Source organism: Hoplias malabaricus, chromosome 7 (assembly GCF_029633855.1).
Source record: "Hoplias malabaricus isolate fHopMal1 chromosome 7, fHopMal1.hap1, whole genome shotgun sequence".
Lineage (NCBI taxonomy): Eukaryota > Metazoa > Chordata > Actinopteri > Characiformes > Erythrinidae > Hoplias > Hoplias malabaricus.
In genome coordinates, this window is record NC_089806.1 from 6,831,774 (window position 1) to 6,851,477 (window position 19,704).

Below are 19,704 nucleotides of genomic sequence, written 5' to 3' on the forward strand. Positions count from 1 at the left end.
TTGTCACATGGTGGTATGTAGAGGAAGTCAAAGAGCAATGAACAGGGAGGAGGTAATTGCAGGAGACTTAACACAAAAAGGGAACTAAACAGAGAGGCAAGGGAACTAGACAAAGACTACTAAACTCACTATGCAAACAAAAACAATACAAAGATCTTGAAACAAGAACAAAGAACACTAAACAAGGCTAGACACCAAACAAAGGGACTAACACTAAACAAGACTAAAAATAGAGAAACTAAACAAGAACAGAACATGCTAAACACAAAACAGAGGCTAAACTATACACAACAACGCTAAACACAAAGGCTAGGACATTAAACAGAAGGGCTAAACACTCAACAAGAACAGATCTAAAGGGGCAAGACACTAAACCATAAGATAAACATTAAACAAGGCTAAACAAGATGGCTGAACAGCAGAACACCAAAACATAGTATCTTCCACACCAACATGAACCACACACATACCACCACAATGTCCCACAACCAGGAAACACTAACATGGACTATAAAAAGACTACACAAACAAGAAACACCTGGGACAGATAACGAGGGGCAGGAACACAAAGGAGACACAAGAGGGAGGAGCAAAGGCGGAGACAAATGAGACAGACAGCAGGAACACACTAGACCGGGCTATACATGACAATTTTCTTCATGTTAAGCAAAATGTTAAAGGATTGGAGTTATTTTCCTACGCGGATGTTCGTTGTTCCAAACCCAGAGCTCAGTCCATTTATTTAAATACCCCTCTTAGGGGCAATATCCCTCCAATATTCCATACTGAAGAACACCTGTATACTACTGGGTTTTTTAAATGTAAATATTGAGTAGTAGGATATAAGTGTCTTTCTCCTTCTGCAGCTGAAGACAGGTTCCGAGTGAAGTGTCTAGACCATGTGGAGGTTCAGGGTTTGGACTATTCAGTGTTAGTAGGAACATAAAAATGAAAAGCCCTGAGGTCTTGGGTAAGATAAGTGAAGCTGAGAAATGTAAAGCCCTAGTGTCACACTGTGATTTTACATCTTCTCAGACACATTAGCATTTACGCTAATGCTAATGTGCTTGCTTAGCATTTTCTTTAGCTGACTCCAGTGCTGTAAGTCAAGAGTGAGTTGCAGCCAGGGCTTTTATGGACTGCTACAGGTTTTTTCCGGTCCAATTTAGCTTTCTTTTTTTTTTTGCCAGCGTTGACTCCTGTGGCCTGGAGTGTTAACAGAGTCACATGACGGCTTATTCAGCACTAGCAGATCTGCTCCTTAAAACCTGTGGGGAAAATGTGTGTGAGGAGCCAGTAACATGCTAATCAGAGATGGGGCTGTTGTTCTCTTGTTGTTCGGTTTCTTTAGGGTTTAAGCAGGTACCAAACCTGAGAGTGAGCTTTGAATGTGTTAACCATTAAAAATACCTCCCAGCTGAGCACCAGACGTAAGTCAGCTGTACGTTTATGTATATATAAAGCCTCTGCTCACTAATTGGATGTGTTTGCGATGCCGTATTTTTTCAGTGTAGTACAAAAGCTTAGACACATTTATTATCACCTATTAGACTTTATTTAGGGCCTTTAAACATAGGTCTTTATTGTGTATAGCTCCACAGTCTCCCCATGGTGGATAATCATTTCACATTATAGACAAAGGTGATTATGTGTGATTAGAAAGAAAAACCATGTGAAGACCTAAATCATCTCCAATGTCAGGAGCAGACCACCATCTTCCTCATCAGCTTCTAGACCAAACCCCCCAGCTTCCTCAAAGCCTCAGCCAATGGGGGAAAAGAGAAAAACGGATCAAATTAAACATTCAGGAGAGCTCAAAGTTCAACCTCACTAAGGCATTAAAAAAGGAGAAGTGCATTGGTCTTGCATCCAGTTTGAAGCAGAGATCTGTGCAGCAGCTCATGAATTTTTAACAGATCAATATCTCTCCGTACGGATGCTGCAGATTCGGGGACCTTGTTAATTTCTCATGCTTAAATGGTTTGACCCGCTTTACCAGAGCTGAATCATATTTATACATGCACTACACGATATCATTGGCATGCAGTCCCCAACTGTCCCGTCTTTCAGGTTGTTAAGCTTTTTCCTGGCTCTGAGAATGAATGAATGAATGAAATCGCCAGGCAGTGGAAACCATAATGGTCTATTGCATAATTCCTAAAGCTGTAATCTGAATATCTGGAAACGAACAATCGGGCTGGAAAAGCCTGGGGGCTAAAACGACCTGGAATCAACATGTTATGGAAGTGATCAGGAGGGACTTACTTCAGCATTGCTCAAGCCAAGCACAAGCACCATTTACGTAATTGGAATATGAAGATTCAAGAAACATTATTTCACACAGTCACCAGTTTAAAGCGTTTGTCTGAATAAGGCAAGAGTTATATCCTCAAAACTGGCTCATAAGGAAACTGTTCACCTTTTTAATACCAATGTAGGTCACTATCGAATATATCAGGAATCTACTTAGTATTGGGGAGATTCAAAGATGACAAACAATGAAACAAGACTCCAACCACAGACAGCTCGTGTTAACCTTAAACCTCAACTATCTCCAATTCAATTATTAATAAAATGTGATTATTTATTCATTCACCCCCTGTAACTGATTCATCAGGATCAGGATCGAGGTGGGGCTGGAGGCTCTACCCAGAGTCAGTGTTCTCAAGGTAAGAACATATATATATACACTTTATATTTTAAATAATGCATTTTACAGTGTATACATTTGATCTGTATTCTATACTTCTGATAAAAGTGAATGATACTGTTTCAGAGTCTAACATCATACAGTCAAACACAGCAGATTATGAAGGAGCTTTAACGGAGGTTTTATTTCCTCCCTTTGAATTTAAATATTTTCTCTATATTTTCAGGCTCTGAGAAAATCCCTGTTTGAAACATGAAATGTTGCACAAAATATAATAGTAAGTAAATAAACAAGTAAATCTTTCATTCATTCATTATCTGTAACCCTTGTCCAGTTCAGGGTCGGGGTGGGTCCAGAGCCTACCTGGAATCATTGAGCGCAAGGCAGGAATACACCCTGGAGGGGGCACCAGTCCTTCACAGGGCAACACAGACACACACACTCACACATTCACTCACACACTCACACCTACGGACACTTTTGAGTCGCCAATCCACCTACCAACGTGTGTTTTTGGACTGTGGGAGGAAACCGGAAACCCACGCAGACACAGGGAGAACACACCACACTCCTCACAGACAGTCACCCGGAGGAAACCCACGCAGACACAGGGAGAACACACCACACTCCTCACAGACAGTCACCCGGAGGAAACCCACGCAGACACAGGGAAAACACACCACACTCCTCACAGACAGTCACCCGGAGGAAACCCACGCAGACACAGAGAGAACACACCACACTCCTCACAAACAGTCACCGGAGGAAACCCACGCAGACACAGGGAGAACACACCACACTCCACACAGACAGTCACCCGGAGGAAACCCACGCAGACACAGGGAAAACACACCACGCTCCTCACAGCCAGTCACCCGAAGGAAACCCACGCAGACACAGGGAGAACACACCACACTCCTCACAGACAGTCACCCGGAGGAAACCCACGCAGACACAGGGAGAACACACCACACTCCTCACAGACAGTCACCCGGAGGAAACCCACGCAGACACAGGGAAAACACACCACGCTCCTCACAGCCAGTCACCCGAAGGAAACCCACGCAGACACAGAGAGAACACACCACACTCCTCACAAACAGTCACCCGGAGGAAACCCACGCAGACACAGGGAGAACACACCACACTCCTCACAGACAGTCACCCGGAGGAAACCCACGCAGACACAGGGAGAACACACCACACTCCTCACAAACAGTCACCCGGAGGAAACCCACGCAGACACAGGGAGAACACACCACACTCCTCACAGACAGTCACCCGGAGGAAACCCACGCAGACACAGAGAGAACACACCACACTCCTCACAAACAGTCACCCGGAGGAAACCCACGCAGACACAGGGAGAACACACCACACTCCTCACAGACAGTCACCCGGAGGAAACCCACGCAGACACAGGGAAAACACACCACGCTCCTCACAGCCAGTCACCCGAAGGAAACCCACGCAGACACAGAGAGAACACACCACACTCCTCACAAACAGTCACCCGGAGGAAACCCACGCAGACACAGGGAGAACACACCACACTCCTCACAAACAGTCACCCGGAGGAAACCCACGCAGACACAGGGAGAACACACCACACTCCTCACAAACAGTCACCCGGAGGAAACCCACGCAGACACAGGGAGAACACACCACACTCCTCACAGACAGTCACCCCGAGGAAACCCACGCAGACACAGGGAGAACACACCACACTCCTCACAGACAGTCACCCGGAGGAAACCCATGCAGACACAGGGAGAACACACCACACTCCTCACAGACAGTCAACCGGCGGAAACCCACGCAGACACAGGGAGAACACACCACACTCCTCACAGACAGTCACCCGGAGGAAACCCACGCAGACACAGGGAGATCACACCACACTCCTCACATAATAAGGAACTTTATTGTGTGGCTACACAGCCTCAGCAGTTTATATTTTTAATAATGCAATAGTTCTCATATTTTCTGCCAATTTAAACATAGGACATCACCAAGGAGACAAACCTACTCTCAAGGACTTCTTTTGTGAAGGATATACACTGTGGACACACATGAATGATGGCCTCATCATGACTGAAATATCTCGGATATTTTTTCCAGTTGATGGAGTCTTGTTTGCTCTCGTTTTATCAGAATGTACTTTAAGGTCATCTTTCATGATGTAGTGCGTATGTTGTTAGTAGTAGATAGTGGAACTGGTGTTTACATATACAAGAAATATGATTAAAGCCACCTTTGTTGGAATTTATTTATGATTAATTCATTATATTTATTATTATAAATCCCTGGCCAAACTCCCTAGTGTGATTTCTAAAAAAAACAAACAGTGGGATGCTGGCAAAAAGGGAGACATCTTTATTCACAAACATGTCCAGAGAATCTCAAGCTCTACTGACTGAGAACTCTGGGGAATTCCTTACAAACTGCTTGTTTTAGCGGCATAATTCAGTTACATCATGCATGAAACAGCCTAATACTGATTGGTCGCTGCCAATGGGGAGATGTCACCCTAGAATCACTCCCGACACAACAAAGATAGGCTTGGTATAAACACTGCTTCATGCTATTTATGTTGCAAGGACATACGGACACATGAACACAAAATGAGAGAAGAAGGAATGAAGGATATATCAAACATAATCACATTCAAGTATAATTTCTCTACGAGAGAGAACCATTTAATAAAAGTAGTAATCCGTATACCTCATTCATTCATTCATATGCTGCAACTGCTTCATGCTTTTTCAGGGTCATGGTGGGTCCAGAGACGATCCAGAATCATTGAGCACGAGGCAGGTACACAGCTTGGACAGAGCATCAGACCGTCACACACCCACAGATATTTTTGCATGGTCAGATTACCAACATGTGTTTGCTTTTTCTTGTGAGAGGAAACCCACACAGACACAGAGAGAACACACCACACTCCTCACAGATAGTCACCCGGAGGAAACCCACGCAGACACAGGGAGAACACACCACACTCCTCACAGACAGTCACCCGGAGGAAACCCACGCAGACACAGGGAGAACACACCACACTCCTCACAGACAGTCACCCGGAGGAAACCCACGCAGACACAGGGAGAACACACCCCACCACACTGCTGACAGTGACCAAAGGTGGGGCTTGAACTAGCATAACAACACGTCCCGTATTTCCCCAAACAATCATGTTTTTATTGCCCTGTGTCCCGACATCACTGAAATATGTACAAATTATCCCATATTTCAAAAGCAACAACAAACTGCAAGGAGATCAACAATGGTGTTAATTCATCTAAAAAGCGCAAAGCAGTTATTTCACAAGATCAATGTCAGAGAGAGAGAGAGAGACCAAACCAATTGAGACATAGTGATTATACTACACAGGCATTACTAATTGAATAACACCCTATGAAGGATTCGGCTGTGGACGCCTATTGGGCTGTGAAGCTCCCTCTGGTGGTCCTTGTGAACCCTGCTGTAAAACTGGACTTTGGTGCTTAGGGATAGAATTAGGCTGTCACCACAATGAAATGACCGGCACTCGGCGCTTCTAGTGTTAAACATCAGTTCCATCTCACTTTACTAATTCATTTAAATCTTAAATTAAATTAAATGGGGAGATATATAATTTAAGCGATTGTTCAGACCTTCATTCTCAAGTTTCCATGTCAGCACTTGAGAGAGAAAAGATTATAACCGTCTTCTCATGGGCCATTATGCTTTCTAGTTATAAACAGTGGGCCATGAAGAAGAAAAGGCTGAAAACCTCTGCTCTACAGTTAACAGCCACGCTGGGATATTTCCAATAATGGTTTTAGCATCATATTTCATGACATGGATGAAGGAGCTTGTGCTGTCAACATGAAAAATAGTTTGGAAGCACTATAAATGTTGAGGACGGATATAAAGAGAGACGCAAAATGGTGTGACACACGTGTGGCGCCAACTGTGAGTACAGCATTTCAACAGTAGCAATATTTTTGCACTTATAGTGCCATGCCTTTCTAGAAACAACCCAAGGACACTTTACAATCAACAACGCACCGAACAACATTACATTTAACATTTAATCCACACACACACACTGGCAAGAACCCAATGTGCACAGCGTACTCTCAACAAGGATCGCATCGGGCACTAGGGTTTCACCCAGGATAGAGCACAAAGCCATATCTGGGTACACACACACACACACACAGATATTCATTCACTCACCCACCAGGACAGTTATTAGAGATTTCCAATAACGTGTTGTAATTCACAAATATTCTAACAATATGGCGCCTTTTTTATGTAAAATTCAGCTCAAGTAGCGTTCTGACACAGTGCCATGTTTGTCATCAGAAATCTGGTCGCCATAGAATCAACCCACAACTACAGGCCCCTCGAGCTGTGTGGCAGTGACCATTTGCCCATGACCATGCCACTATTAAACACTGCAGCTATAGGGCTAAATAGTGGATGAATCATTGAGAGCCAGTTGGCTGTAAACTCTTTCACACCTTCTGTACTGTAACTCACTGAGACTCTCAGACAGGCAGCATTTCATCACATCTGAGTGCTCGCTAGGCCATTAAGTTTTTGAGTGACAGTCAGAGCTGGCTGTGTCAGGCGGCGAAGCCAGTTATCTCCGAGAGGGAAAATCAGACACTAAAGGGCAGATAGCTTTATCTCGCCCCTCAAATGCAAGACAAAGTCAAAAAGTTTGATCGATACCGTCAAAGCTTAGAGAGGCACGTCTCAGTGCGGCCACTTAAGCCACTGTCAGCGCACAAACAAGTACCATTGTGCCTCTTGTGCTGAGAGACTGAAGAACCGTGCTAAGCTAAAACACCTCGGTCTGAATGCCAACTAAACGGCAAGGTTAGACACAGCCACAGACTTTCATCAAAATACTGCTGTAAGGCAGAATGGGATCAGAGGTGTAACAAAGAAATAATATGAGCGACTGCTAGCTAGCTGCCTCTGTTTTCAAGCATTAGCATTTAGCTTTGCTTTTATCACAGGTTCAGGAGGCTACAATGATAGACAGATACACACATGCAATTCAAGACACCTTCGAGCCATGTTTCTACATTCCCCAGGCCATTCTCCCAGCTCCACTGAGCAAGCAGGAGCATTATAGTTCTGCGGTACGTTAGTTGCCAAGCGGACAAATGAAGGCATAATTACCACAAATAAGAATTCCTAATAAAGAGATTTACTTTTCATTTAGAAATGTCATGCATTTGAAGTGTGTACAACTAAATCATCATTTATGTTAATTTTTGGCAAATTAATCTGGTATTATAAATGTGTTCATAGGCGCTGTAGGTGGTGTCTCTGACTCTCAGCTCCAGAGTCTTGGGGTCGGGGGTTCAACCCCTGCCTCAATCGAATCACTGTCTGTGAGGAGTGTGGTGAGATTTCCCTGTGTGGGTTTTCATCCAGGGGATATGTAGTTGGATTTGCAAATGTGTCCACTGATGTGTGACTGGGTGAGTGTGTGAGTGAATGGGTGAGTGTGTGAAACTGTCAACAGGTGTTAGTGTGTGAGTGACTGGGTGAGTGACTGGGTGAGTGTGTGAAACTGTCCACATGTGTGAGTGACTGGATGAGTGTGTGAAACTGTCCACATGTGTGAGTGACTGGATGAGTGTGTGAAACTGTCCACAGGTGTGAGTGACTGGGTGAGTGTGTGAGTGACTGGATGAGTGTGTGAAACTGTCCACAGGTGTGAGTGACTGGGTGAGTGTGTGAGTGACTGGGTGAGTGTGTGAAACTGTCCACCGGTGTGAGTGTGTGAGTGACTGGGTAAGTGTGTGAAACTGTCCACATGTGTGAGTAACTGGGTGAGTGTGTGACACTGTCCAAAGGTGTGAGTGTGTGTGTGACTGGGTGAGTGTGTGAAACTGTCCACCGGTGTGAGTGTGTGTGTGACTGGGTGAGTGTGTGAAACTGTCCACAGGTGTGAGTGTGTGAGTGACTGGGTGAGTGTATGAAACTGTCCACAGGTGTGAGTGTGTGAGTGACTGGGTGAGTGTGTGACACTGTCCACCGGTGTGAGTGTGTGTGTGACTGGGTGAGTGTGTGAAACTGTCCACCGGTGTGAGTGTGTGTGTGACTGGGTGAGTGTGTGAAACTGTCCACAGGTGTGAGTGTGAGTGTGACTGGGTGAGTGTGTGACACTGTCCACAGGTGTGAGTGTGTGTGTGACTGGGTGAGTGTGTGAAACTGTCCACCGGTGTGAGTGTGTGTGTGACTGGGTGAGTATGTGACACTGTCCACAGGTGTGAGTGTGAGTGACTGGGTGAGTGTGTGAAACTGTCCACAGGTGTGAGTGTGTGAGTGACTGGGTGAGTGTGTGACACTGTCCACCGGTGTGAGTGTGTGTGTGACTGGGTGAGTATGTGACACTGTCCACAGGTGTGAGTGTGAGTGACTGGGTGAGTGTGTGAAACTGTCCACAGGTGTGAGTGTGTGAGTGACTGGGTGAGTGTGTGACACTGTCCACCGGTGTGAGTGTGTGTGTGACTGGGTGAGTGTGTGAAACTGTCCACAGGTGTGAGTGTGTGTGTGACTGGGTGAGTGTGTGAAACTGTCCACAGGTGTGAGTGTGAGTGTGACTGGGTGAGTGTGTGACACTGTCCACAGGTGTGAGTGTGTGTGTGACTGGGTGAGTATGTGACACTGTCCACAGGTGTGAGTGTGAGTGACTGGGTGAGTGTGTGAAACTGTCCACAGGTGTGAGTGTGTGAGTGACTGGGTGAGTGTATGAAACTGTCCACAGGTGTGAGTGTGTGAGTGACTGGGTGAGTGTGTAAAACTGTCCACAGGTGTGATTGTGTGAGTGACTGGGTGAGTGTGTGAAACTGTCCACAGGTGTGAGAGTGTGTGAGTGACTGGGTGAGTGTGTGAAACTGTCCACAGGTGTGAGTAACTGGGTGAATGTGTGAGTGACTGGGTGAGTGTGTGATACTGTCCTCAGGTGTGAGTGTGTGACACTGTACACAGGTGTGAGTGTGTGAGTGACTGAGTGTGTAAAACTGTCCACAGGTGTGAGTGTGAAGGACTGGCGCCCCCTCCAGGGTGTATTCCCGCTTTGCGCCCAATGATTCTGGGTAGGCTCTGGACCCACCGTGGCCCTGAACTAAATACAGATAATTAATGAATGAATGAATAAATGAATGAATGAAATTCATAGTAATATCGCACAATCAACGACAGTTCACATTAGCGAACACAGTAGTGAACACTCATGTCGGGGTGGACAGTTCTGACCACACAGTGACTGACAGTGGGGTTACCATGGCAGCAGACATCTTTTTAAACATTGTGTTACAGTGATTTTCTTGTATTTGAGAGATGTTTTTGAAATACTATCCACCTCACTGACTTGTAGTGGATCAGGCACAAGACAGATGTGATAAGAAGTGACTAATGAAAAGTGGGCTCTAATTCTGATTGGTTTGAGCATGTTGGTGTTGTCCAGTATACTCCCACCCAACGCAAATCCTGCCCGAATCCAAACTGAAATCACCAGCATTGTTCCTTATTGGAGGGTGGAACGGTGGCACAGCAGGTAGTGTTGCAGTCACACATCTCCAGGGACCTGGAGGTTGTAAGTTTGATTCCCGCTCCGGGTGACTGTCTGTGAGGAGTTGGTGTTTTCTCCTCGTGTCTGCGTGGGTTTCCTCCGGGTGACTGTCTGTGAGGAGTGTGGTGTGTTCTCCCTGTGTCTGCATGGGTTTCCTCCGGGTGACTGTCTGTGAGGAGTGTGGTGTGTTCTCTCTGTGTCTGCGTGGGTTTCCTCCTGGTGACTGTCTGTGAGGACTGTGGTGTGTTCTCCCTGTGTCAGCGTGGGTTTCCTCCGGGTGACTGTCTGTGAGGAGTGTGGTGTGTTCTCTCTGTGTCTGCATGGGTTTCCTCCGGGTGACTGTCTGTGAGGAGTGTGGTGTGTTCTCCCTGTGTCTGCGTGGGTTTCCTCCGGGTGACTGTCTGTGAGGAGTGTGGTGTGTTCTCCCTGTGCCTGCGTGGGTTTCCTCCGGGTGACTGTCTGTGAGGAGTGTGGTGTGTTCTCCCTGTGCCTGCGTGGGTTTCCTCCTGGTGACTGTCTGTGAGGAGTGTGGTGTGTTCTCTCTGTGTCTTCGTGGGTTTCCTCCGGTTGCTCCTGTTTCCTCCCACAGTCCAAAAACACACGTTGGTAGGTGGATTGGCGACTCAAAATTATCGGTAGTGTGTGTGTCTGTGTTGGTCTGTGAAGGACTGGTGCCCCCTCCAGGGTGTATTCCCGCCTTGCGCCCAATGATTCCAGGTAGGCTCTGGACCCACCGCGACCCTGAAATGGATAAGGGTTACAGATAATGAATCCAAACTGAAATCACCAGCATTGTTCTTTATTGGAGGGTGGCACAGCAGGTAGTGTTGCAGTCACACATCTCCAGGGACCTGGAGGTTGTAAGTTCGATTCCCGCTCCGGGTGACTGTCTGTGAGGAGTTGGTGTGTTCTCCTCGTGTCTGCGTGGGTTTCCTCCAGGTGACTGTCTGTGAGGAGTGTGGTGTGTTCTCCCTGTGTCTGTGTGGGTTTCCTCCGGGTGACTGTCTGTGAGGAGTGTGGTGTGTTCTCCCTGTGTCTGCGTGGGTTTCCTCCGGGTGACTGTCTTTGAGGAGTGTGGTGTGTTCTCCCTGTGTCTGCGTGGGTTTCCTCCGGGTGACTGTCTGTGAGGAATGTGGTGTGTTCTCCCTGTGTCTGCATGGGTTTCCTCCGGGTGACTGTCTGTGAGGAGTGTGGTGTGTTCTCCCTGTGTCTGCGTGGGTTTCCTCCTGGTGACTGTCTGTGAGGAGTGTGGTGTGTTCTCCCTGTGTCTGCGTGGGTTTCCTCCGGGTGCTCCTGTTTCCTCCCACAGTCCCAAAACACACGTTGGTAGGTGGATTGGCGACTCAAAATTGTCGGTAGTGTGTGTGTCTGTGTTGCCCTGTGAAGGACTGGCGCCCCCTCCAGGGTGTATTCCCGCCTTGTGCCCAATGATTCCAGGTAGGCCCTGGACCCACCGCGACCCTGAAATGGATAAGGGTTACATATAATGAATGAATGAATGAATGTTCTTTATTGAGCGGTCAATAGCTTTTAAGCCTGTAACTAAATGCACAAAGAGGGTAACAAAATAAACTGACAGTGTCTTTAATAGTATACACAGGCTGTCAGCTACGGCAACTGATACAGGCCTAGCCACAATTATTGCCATTTCACCATCAACAGTTGCATGACCTCATCTCATCTCTTTATCCACGTTTAGCCTTTGATTTGCTCTATTATCAGCAGTACATGTGTTTACATACACACGTTTATATGTACACACATGGGCTGCTGATAGGTTTATATGTATGTTTGTATGTTGAGACCAGGTTACTTACAGCAGACTATTTTCTCATTATTTTTTAAGATGCAACACCCCATGCATGCATAGATTCAGACCATCTGTGTGTCTTAAGTCTGCTTTAACAGGCATTTGTCTCTTGGTTATGATGCTCTTAACCACTGTCCTTGGTTGGGCCTAATATATCAGGAGGAAGAAATGTCTGGAATGTTGTTTTGACCAAAAGGCTTATTATTCAGACAGATCCCCACAAAGCAGTGAATACATATACATGCAGAATGTGTGTGTAAGTGAGGAGAGAGAGAGAGAGAGAGAGAGAAAGAGAAAGAGAGAGAGAGAGAGTGCGGTTGGATGAAGAGTGATTTCTGAAACCTATCCTTTTAAGCCATTAACTTCTGCACAGGCCCTGCTTCTTGTTATTTGGGATCTGTTTGTTTGTTTGTTTGTTTACTTGCAACTTTGAAGTGAACCCTTGGCAGCTAAAGTCAGGTTTTAATGACATCTGGAAGTGTAAGATAACTCATAAACGCACAGCAGTAAAGGCAGCACTGTGTGTTGTGCCAGGTGTCGCAGGGAGGCTGATTCTGAAATGAAATGGTGCTAGTCGAGAGGGAACCAAGAACAAAACCGCCAGACGCCATTATCTTAGGACACCGAAAAATGAAATTCACGATCCAGCCACTCAAGATTACAGGGATAATTAAGTCATGTAATATTCTCTCTCTCTCTCACACACACACACACAAATTCTTTATGCATATGTATTCATATCTTTGCAGGGACCGTTGTTTGACAGTGGGGAATGGGTTAAAACTCACCCCAAATACGTGGGACAATATTGGCCATTTCATTCATCCTTTATAACTCAAACAACACATGCATTTGCATAAAGAACTGAGAGTAAGCTTTTCATACGTTGTAATGAATGAATGAACGAATCTATATCAATGTCTGTTACCATATTTCATAAATTTGTCATTAATATAGGCCTATTGTATTAGTCATTATAGTGTCCTTTAGTGTCAAATAAATCAGCAATATACAATGAGTATACCCTGAAAAGTCAGGAATACCAGTAGTGCTGTGTTTGTGTTTACACGGCAGAGTCCCACTTCAAAGTTCAATTAGCTTAGCCGTTAGCTTGCTAATTTGAGGGGTAGCGGTTTGTTTTCCTCTTATGTTTCCAGGTGTTCCGTGTATAAAACATGTCTGTAAAGTGTCTCTCGTCACTAAGTCTAACTCCGAGTTTATCTGTTCCGGTTTTAGTTGTTCAGTGAAGTAGCAGCGATGCTAAGCTGCTCATTTTGTTCTAGTTAGCACATATTACACAAATGAATGTCAAACAAGGTTCTCTGCGGACACAGTAACTCCTTCTACATCATTTTAATACCGCGCCTCAGCCTCCGTCTCCACTCTCGGGCTACGGAAGGAGCAGCCAATGATGGGAGGATCGAATCAGTTACAGAACCAACCGATTCCCTTGAACTCATCGGCCCAATGAGTCGACTCATTGATTCATTGCTTCATAAGCGATGTGAACTTAATTCTCTCCTCTTTATGCGATATTACTCAGATCAGAAAGAGCCTGCTGTGTGCTCAGCAGATCTGGAATACACAAATCACAAAAGAACTAAAAAATAAACACACATCTGCTGTTAACACAGCGATAGAAATGTAGATATGAGCAAATATTTCCTCATAATGTCTTACATGGTTATGGTTTAAAGAAAGCAGCAAATAGTGTCACACACTCACCCAGTCACTCACAAACTCACACCTGTGGACAGTTTCACACACTCACCCAGTCACTCACACACTCACACCTGTGGACAGTGTCACACACTCACACCTGTGGACAGTTTCACACACTCACCCAGTCACTCACACACTCACACCTGTGGACAGTTTCACACACTCACCCAGTCACTCACACACTCACACCTGTGGACAGTTTCACACACTCACCCAGTCACTCACACACTCACACCTGTGGACAGTGTCACACACTCACCCAGTCACTCACACACTCACACCTGTGGACAGTTTCACACACTCACCCAGTCACTCACACACTCACACCTGTGGACAGTGTCACACACTCACCCAGTCACTTACACACTCACACCTGTGGACAGTGTCACACACTCACCCAGTCACTCACAAACTCACACACTCACACCTGTGGACAGTGTCACACACTCATCCAGTCACTCACAAACTCACACACTCACCCAGTCACTCACAAACTCACATACACACACCTGTGGACAGTGTCACACACTCACCCAGTCACTTACACACTCACACCTGTAGACAGTGTCACACACTCACCCAGTCACTCACAAACCCACACACTCACACCTGTGGACAGTGTCACACACTCACCCAGTCACTTACACACTCACACCTGTGGACAGTGTCACACACTCACCCAGTCACTCACAAACTCACACACACACACACACACCTGTGGACAGTGTCACACACTCACCCAGTCACTCACAAACTCACACACTCACACCTTTGGACAGTGTCACACACTCACCCAGTCACTCACACACTCACACCTTTGGACAGTCTCACACACTCACCCAGTCACTCACACACTCACACCTGTGGACAGTGTCACACACTCACCCAGTCACTCACACACTCACACCTGTGGACAGTGTCACACACTCACCCAGTCACTCACACACTCACACCTGTGGACAGTGTCACACACTCACCCAGTCACACACACTCACACCTGTGGACAGTGTCACACACTCACCCAGTCACTCACACACTCACACCTGTGGACAGTGTCACACACTCACCCAGTCACACACACTCACACCTTTGGACAGTCTCACACACTCACCCAGTCACTCACACACTCACACCTGTGGACAGTGTCACACACTCACCCAGTCACTCACACACTCACACCTGTGGACAGTGTCACACACTCACCCAGTCACTCACACACTCACACCTGTGGACAGTGTCACACACTCACCCAGTCACTCACACACTCACACCTTTGGACAGTCTCACACACTCACCCAGTCACTCACACACTCACACCTTTGGACAGTCTCACACACTCACCCAGTCACTCACACACTCACACCTGTGGACAGTGTCACACACTCACCCAGTCACTCACACACTCACACCTGTGGACAGTGTCACACACTCACCCAGTCACTCACACACTCACACCTTTGGACAGTCTCACACACTCACCCAGTCACTCACACACTCACACCTGTGGACAGTGTCACACACTCACCCAGTCACTCACACACTCACACCTTTGGACAGTGTCACACACTCACCCAGTCACTCACACACTCACACCTGTGGACAGTGTCACACACTCACCCAGTCACTCACACACTCACACCATTGGACAGTGTCACACACTCATCCAGTCACTCACAAACTCACACCTGTGGACAGTGTCACACACTCACCCAGTCACTCACACACTCACACCTTTAGACAGTGTCACACACTCATCCAGTCACTCACACACACACACATCTGTGGACAGTGTCACACACTCACCCAGTCACTCACAAACTCACACACTCACACCTGTGGACAGTGTCACACACTCACCCAGTCACTCACACACTCACACCTTTGGACAGTGTCACACACTCACCCAGTCACTCACACACTCACACCTGTGGACAGTTTCACACACTCATCCAGTCACTCACACACACACACATCTGTGGACAGTGTCACACACTCACCCAGTCACTCACAAACTCACACACTCACACCTGTGGACAGTGTCACACACTCACCCAGTCACTCACACACTCACACCTTTGGACAGTGTCACACACTCACCCAGTCACTCACACATTCACACCTGTGGACAGTTTCACACACTCACCCAGTTACTCACACACTCACCCAGTCACTCACACACCTACGGACAACATCACACAGCCAATTCATCTTCTGACATGTGTTTGGACCGTGGGAGTAATCTAGACTGGAGAACCCAGAGAAAACCCACACAGAGAGAACACAGCACACACTCAAAAGGTGTTACTTTTTTTTTAATTTATTCATTCATTCATTGTCTGTAACCACTCAGGGTCGTGGTGAGTCTGGAGCCTACCTTGAATCATTGGGTGCAGAGTGGGGACAACTCTTATCACCCACACACATTTATTTATATATGATGTAGATATTTATGGATTTATTTATGCTTTCATTATTTTGATGAATGGTTGTTGACATGTTACTGTACTCTACTCTACTGCATTCTGAATTATTGTCCTACAGATGAGACATGTCCACACACTGCTGAGCGGAAGTGAATATGGGGAAAGTTAGATATAAAACATGTCACAACTTAAATAATAATGTACTATAACAATATTTAGTTATTATAACAATAATAAACTTAAAAAAATAATAGTTATAATGCAGTAGAATGCTATTACTGTCATTGTTATGATTGTTGCTGCTATTTAACTTGGGAACAATACAGGGCAGGAATCCCCTCGACAGAGCATCCCACAGTCATTGTATTTATTTGTTTATTTATTTTTGTTTGTTTGTTTAAACTTACTTTTACAAAAAATGGTGAAGAAAAAAAGAAGCACTGGGGTTTCAAATAAATAATAATTTCGTATTTAATAGATAATTCAGATTCGAATGACTGAATCGACTCAGTCGAGTCGTTTAAAAGATTCGGTTCATTGAGAACGAACGATTCATCTGGCGAGTCGCAAAACTCAGCCACTTTCGCGCCGCGTGCGCTGCTTCCCTCAATCTGGAGCGTCAGATGGTGGCGTTGGCAGCGAAAGGCGTTCTGCCCCGTTCCTTCTGCGCTGGCGTTACCGCTGTGGTGGTCGGCTCTTTGTTTAGCGGCGGGCTTGTTTACGGCTGCATTAAGTTACTTGGTCTGGGAAGAAACCTTTGAAGCCGTTGGAAGGGACCGCGGGTTCCCAGCGAGGATGTAAGGCGTCTTTAGACCGACTCTCCTCTCCTCTCCTCTCCGGGCTGATCGGTGTCGAGCGAGCGGGCTGCAGGGAGCACGGGGAAGTTGGGCGAGTTTCTTTATTTTCGTTGGGGATTAAAGGTCTGGAATTGGCTTTCACATGGCAGAGGGAGGAGCAGTGTGCAGCGCGTAAACAACACTGGCTCGCTTTGTCTCTCTCTCTCTCTCTCTCAGACCCTTGACGAGCTGCTGTTGCTTGGGATTGTTTCCTCCAGTGTGTTTCCTGACCTCTCTGGACAGTGACTGGACAAGGATGCACTGTACCTTCCTTTAGACCCTATTCCTCTATTTCCTTCCACTCTCCCAGCTCTGAACTTTGCTCGGAAAGCGCAGACCTCTCTTCATCCTTCGTGCTTGGATGTTCTTTACTGCCCGACCTAACGGAGGAGGCTGAAGGGAGGACAGATGCGTCTCCACTGAGTCCCCTTTGCTCTTCTGCCTCTGTGGTCTACAGCCCACCTGCCCCGGAGGTTTGGGGCGGGCTCATTCCTTTTGGAGTAACAGCGACCCCCCACGTGGACCCAGGTGCCCGGGAGTGGCCGCTTCACCATGGGCTGTTGCAGTGGCAGATGCACGCTGGCCTTCATCTGCGGAATGCAGTTGGTGAGTTTCAAGTGCAGCTGGGAAGTTTGGGCACTGGGCCCTACTCATCCATCCATTCCTTCGTTCATTCATTTCTCCACCTCCTCCTTTCCCTTCGTCCTCTGCTGTCCTGTGAGAAGAGAAGAGGGAACCTTCACAAGCTCTGGTCTGTGATAATTGGGTTAAAGGCTCCTCACCCAGGGTACGAAGGAGGGTAGCTGTAATACACGCGAGACTGGAGAGGCCAGAGAGTTTGCACTCTTAAAGTCATGCTAGTGCCATGCCATCTTGCTATCCACATGCTTATAACCTAGCACCCACGTCATGCTTGTTTAGTACGAGTGTGTATGCTCACTACCGGGCATCCACTGAATGCTACATCCATGAATATTCATGCTTAAGCCACTGTCCCAGCCTACCATCCATAAAGTCCTGCATGTGCCATACACCCTAATAACCACCTGCTTAAAGCCTAGATGCTGGGGTGAGTTGCTTGCATGTACCGTGCCGCCTGCTAACCACATGCCCACGTGCTTACAACCTCTTCCCCATTCCATTTCACTGCTCGCTTTATGCTTTACTTAAACTTACACCCAGCATCCCCTGCTTCAAGTCCTGAGAGCGCCAAGTAACTTGCTACTAACATGCGTTACCTGCTGCATTCTTAACGTCAGGCACACGTCACACGTAACCCGCTGTGCCCCTGCATCCTACTTCACAATCCCATGCACTGCTACAAGCTTAAAACAGTGAATAACGCCACCTAGCTGCACCCTGCATGCTTGTCTACAGCTTAGCATCTCATAGTTAAAGTCACGCACGAGCCACGCACCCTGCTGCCCACACCCTCACACCTACTCTGTATAGACTTACGATGACACATACCACGCTTATGTTCACACCACCCGCTGCCCACCTGGATTCTGCTGCCGCTGCCACGAATAACGCCATTCAAACGCCGCTGGTCGTGTATCTCATTGTTCTTACTGATAACCTAATGTTCATTAAGGAGACATGTATGTTGTGAATCATAGTCGAGCTGAAGAGATGCGCCCCATTGGCCACTGTGCACTTACAGTCTTGCCTCCAGTAGACTACTACAAGCATTAGTGCATGCGAACGTCTAACCACTTCATTCTTCCCAAAGTCATGGCACATTTTCCCCACTGTGTTCTTAAAGTCTTTAAAGTCAACATTAGTCTGAACGCATTTTACTTCTTAAACGTGAGGCACGTCCAGGTGAAACAGGACATGGGCGGGACATGATGTAGTTTTTCTATCAAGATTTGATTGCATCGTAAAAACGTTTTCAAAAGTGTTTGAATCATTTTCCTGAAGTCATTCTTTCCTAATGTTCATTTAAATGAATCAGAGTACGATTCAAATGATTCATTTCATTATTTTTAAGTGTTTTTTGTATCTCTTACTATGCATTAGTTTAGGCATCATTTCCCCCACTTCTCTTCAGTTCAGACGAGACTCCAGAAGTGTGCCCTCTCTGTGTAATACAGGGTCAGACTGAGTCCCATTTTATGTTCAATGAGAGTCTTGAATCAGTCTGGTGGCGAAGTTCCTTAAGCATTAATATGTATCATCTCTAATCCATCCCTCTTTAAAATAAAAGTGTGGAGCCCCAGCCTCGTAGACATGGTGTTTAAGGGAAAGGATTCCTGATCATATATTTCCTGCTCATGTTTCCATTTTGCTGTGATGAGTCGACTCTGAAGACATTTAACACTGAACACTGACTATGAACGATTCAGTGGGGGTGGGTCAGGGTGGCAGTACATGTTGTGATTATCATCGGTTACTGGTTTCCACACCCGCAGACAGTCGTGTGTGTAATCTGGTGTCATGTGGGCTTTTACGGGAAGAAAAGTCACGTCACAATAGAGTGTGGCCTATGTACTTCACCATGCACAAGAGAACACAGTTCTGGGTCTTTAATGAAACATCTGTGACCTGATTTGTTCAAAACACCACAAGGATCAAACCCCACAGCAGTGTTCTCCTCCTGTGTAAACAGCCCTGTTCAGCACCTGTTCCTTTAAATGATAATGAGCCGCTCGCTGTTCACCCCGACCCCGAGCACA

General features: G+C 46.5%; 1 protein-coding gene across 1 annotated transcript in view; it reads left to right on the forward strand.

Annotated features, from left to right (window-relative positions):
• The first annotated feature begins 16,960 nt into the window (after positions 1-16,960).
• nkain2 (sodium/potassium transporting ATPase interacting 2) overlaps positions 16,961-19,704 on the forward strand; it is a 275,241-nt gene continuing 272,497 nt past the window's right edge. Inside the window, exon 1 of the mRNA XM_066677627.1 lies at positions 16,961-17,632. Within this exon, the coding sequence (XP_066533724.1) occupies positions 17,579-17,632 (54 nt within the window). The 5' untranslated portion in view covers positions 16,961-17,578. The remainder of the gene's footprint in view (positions 17,633-19,704) is intronic.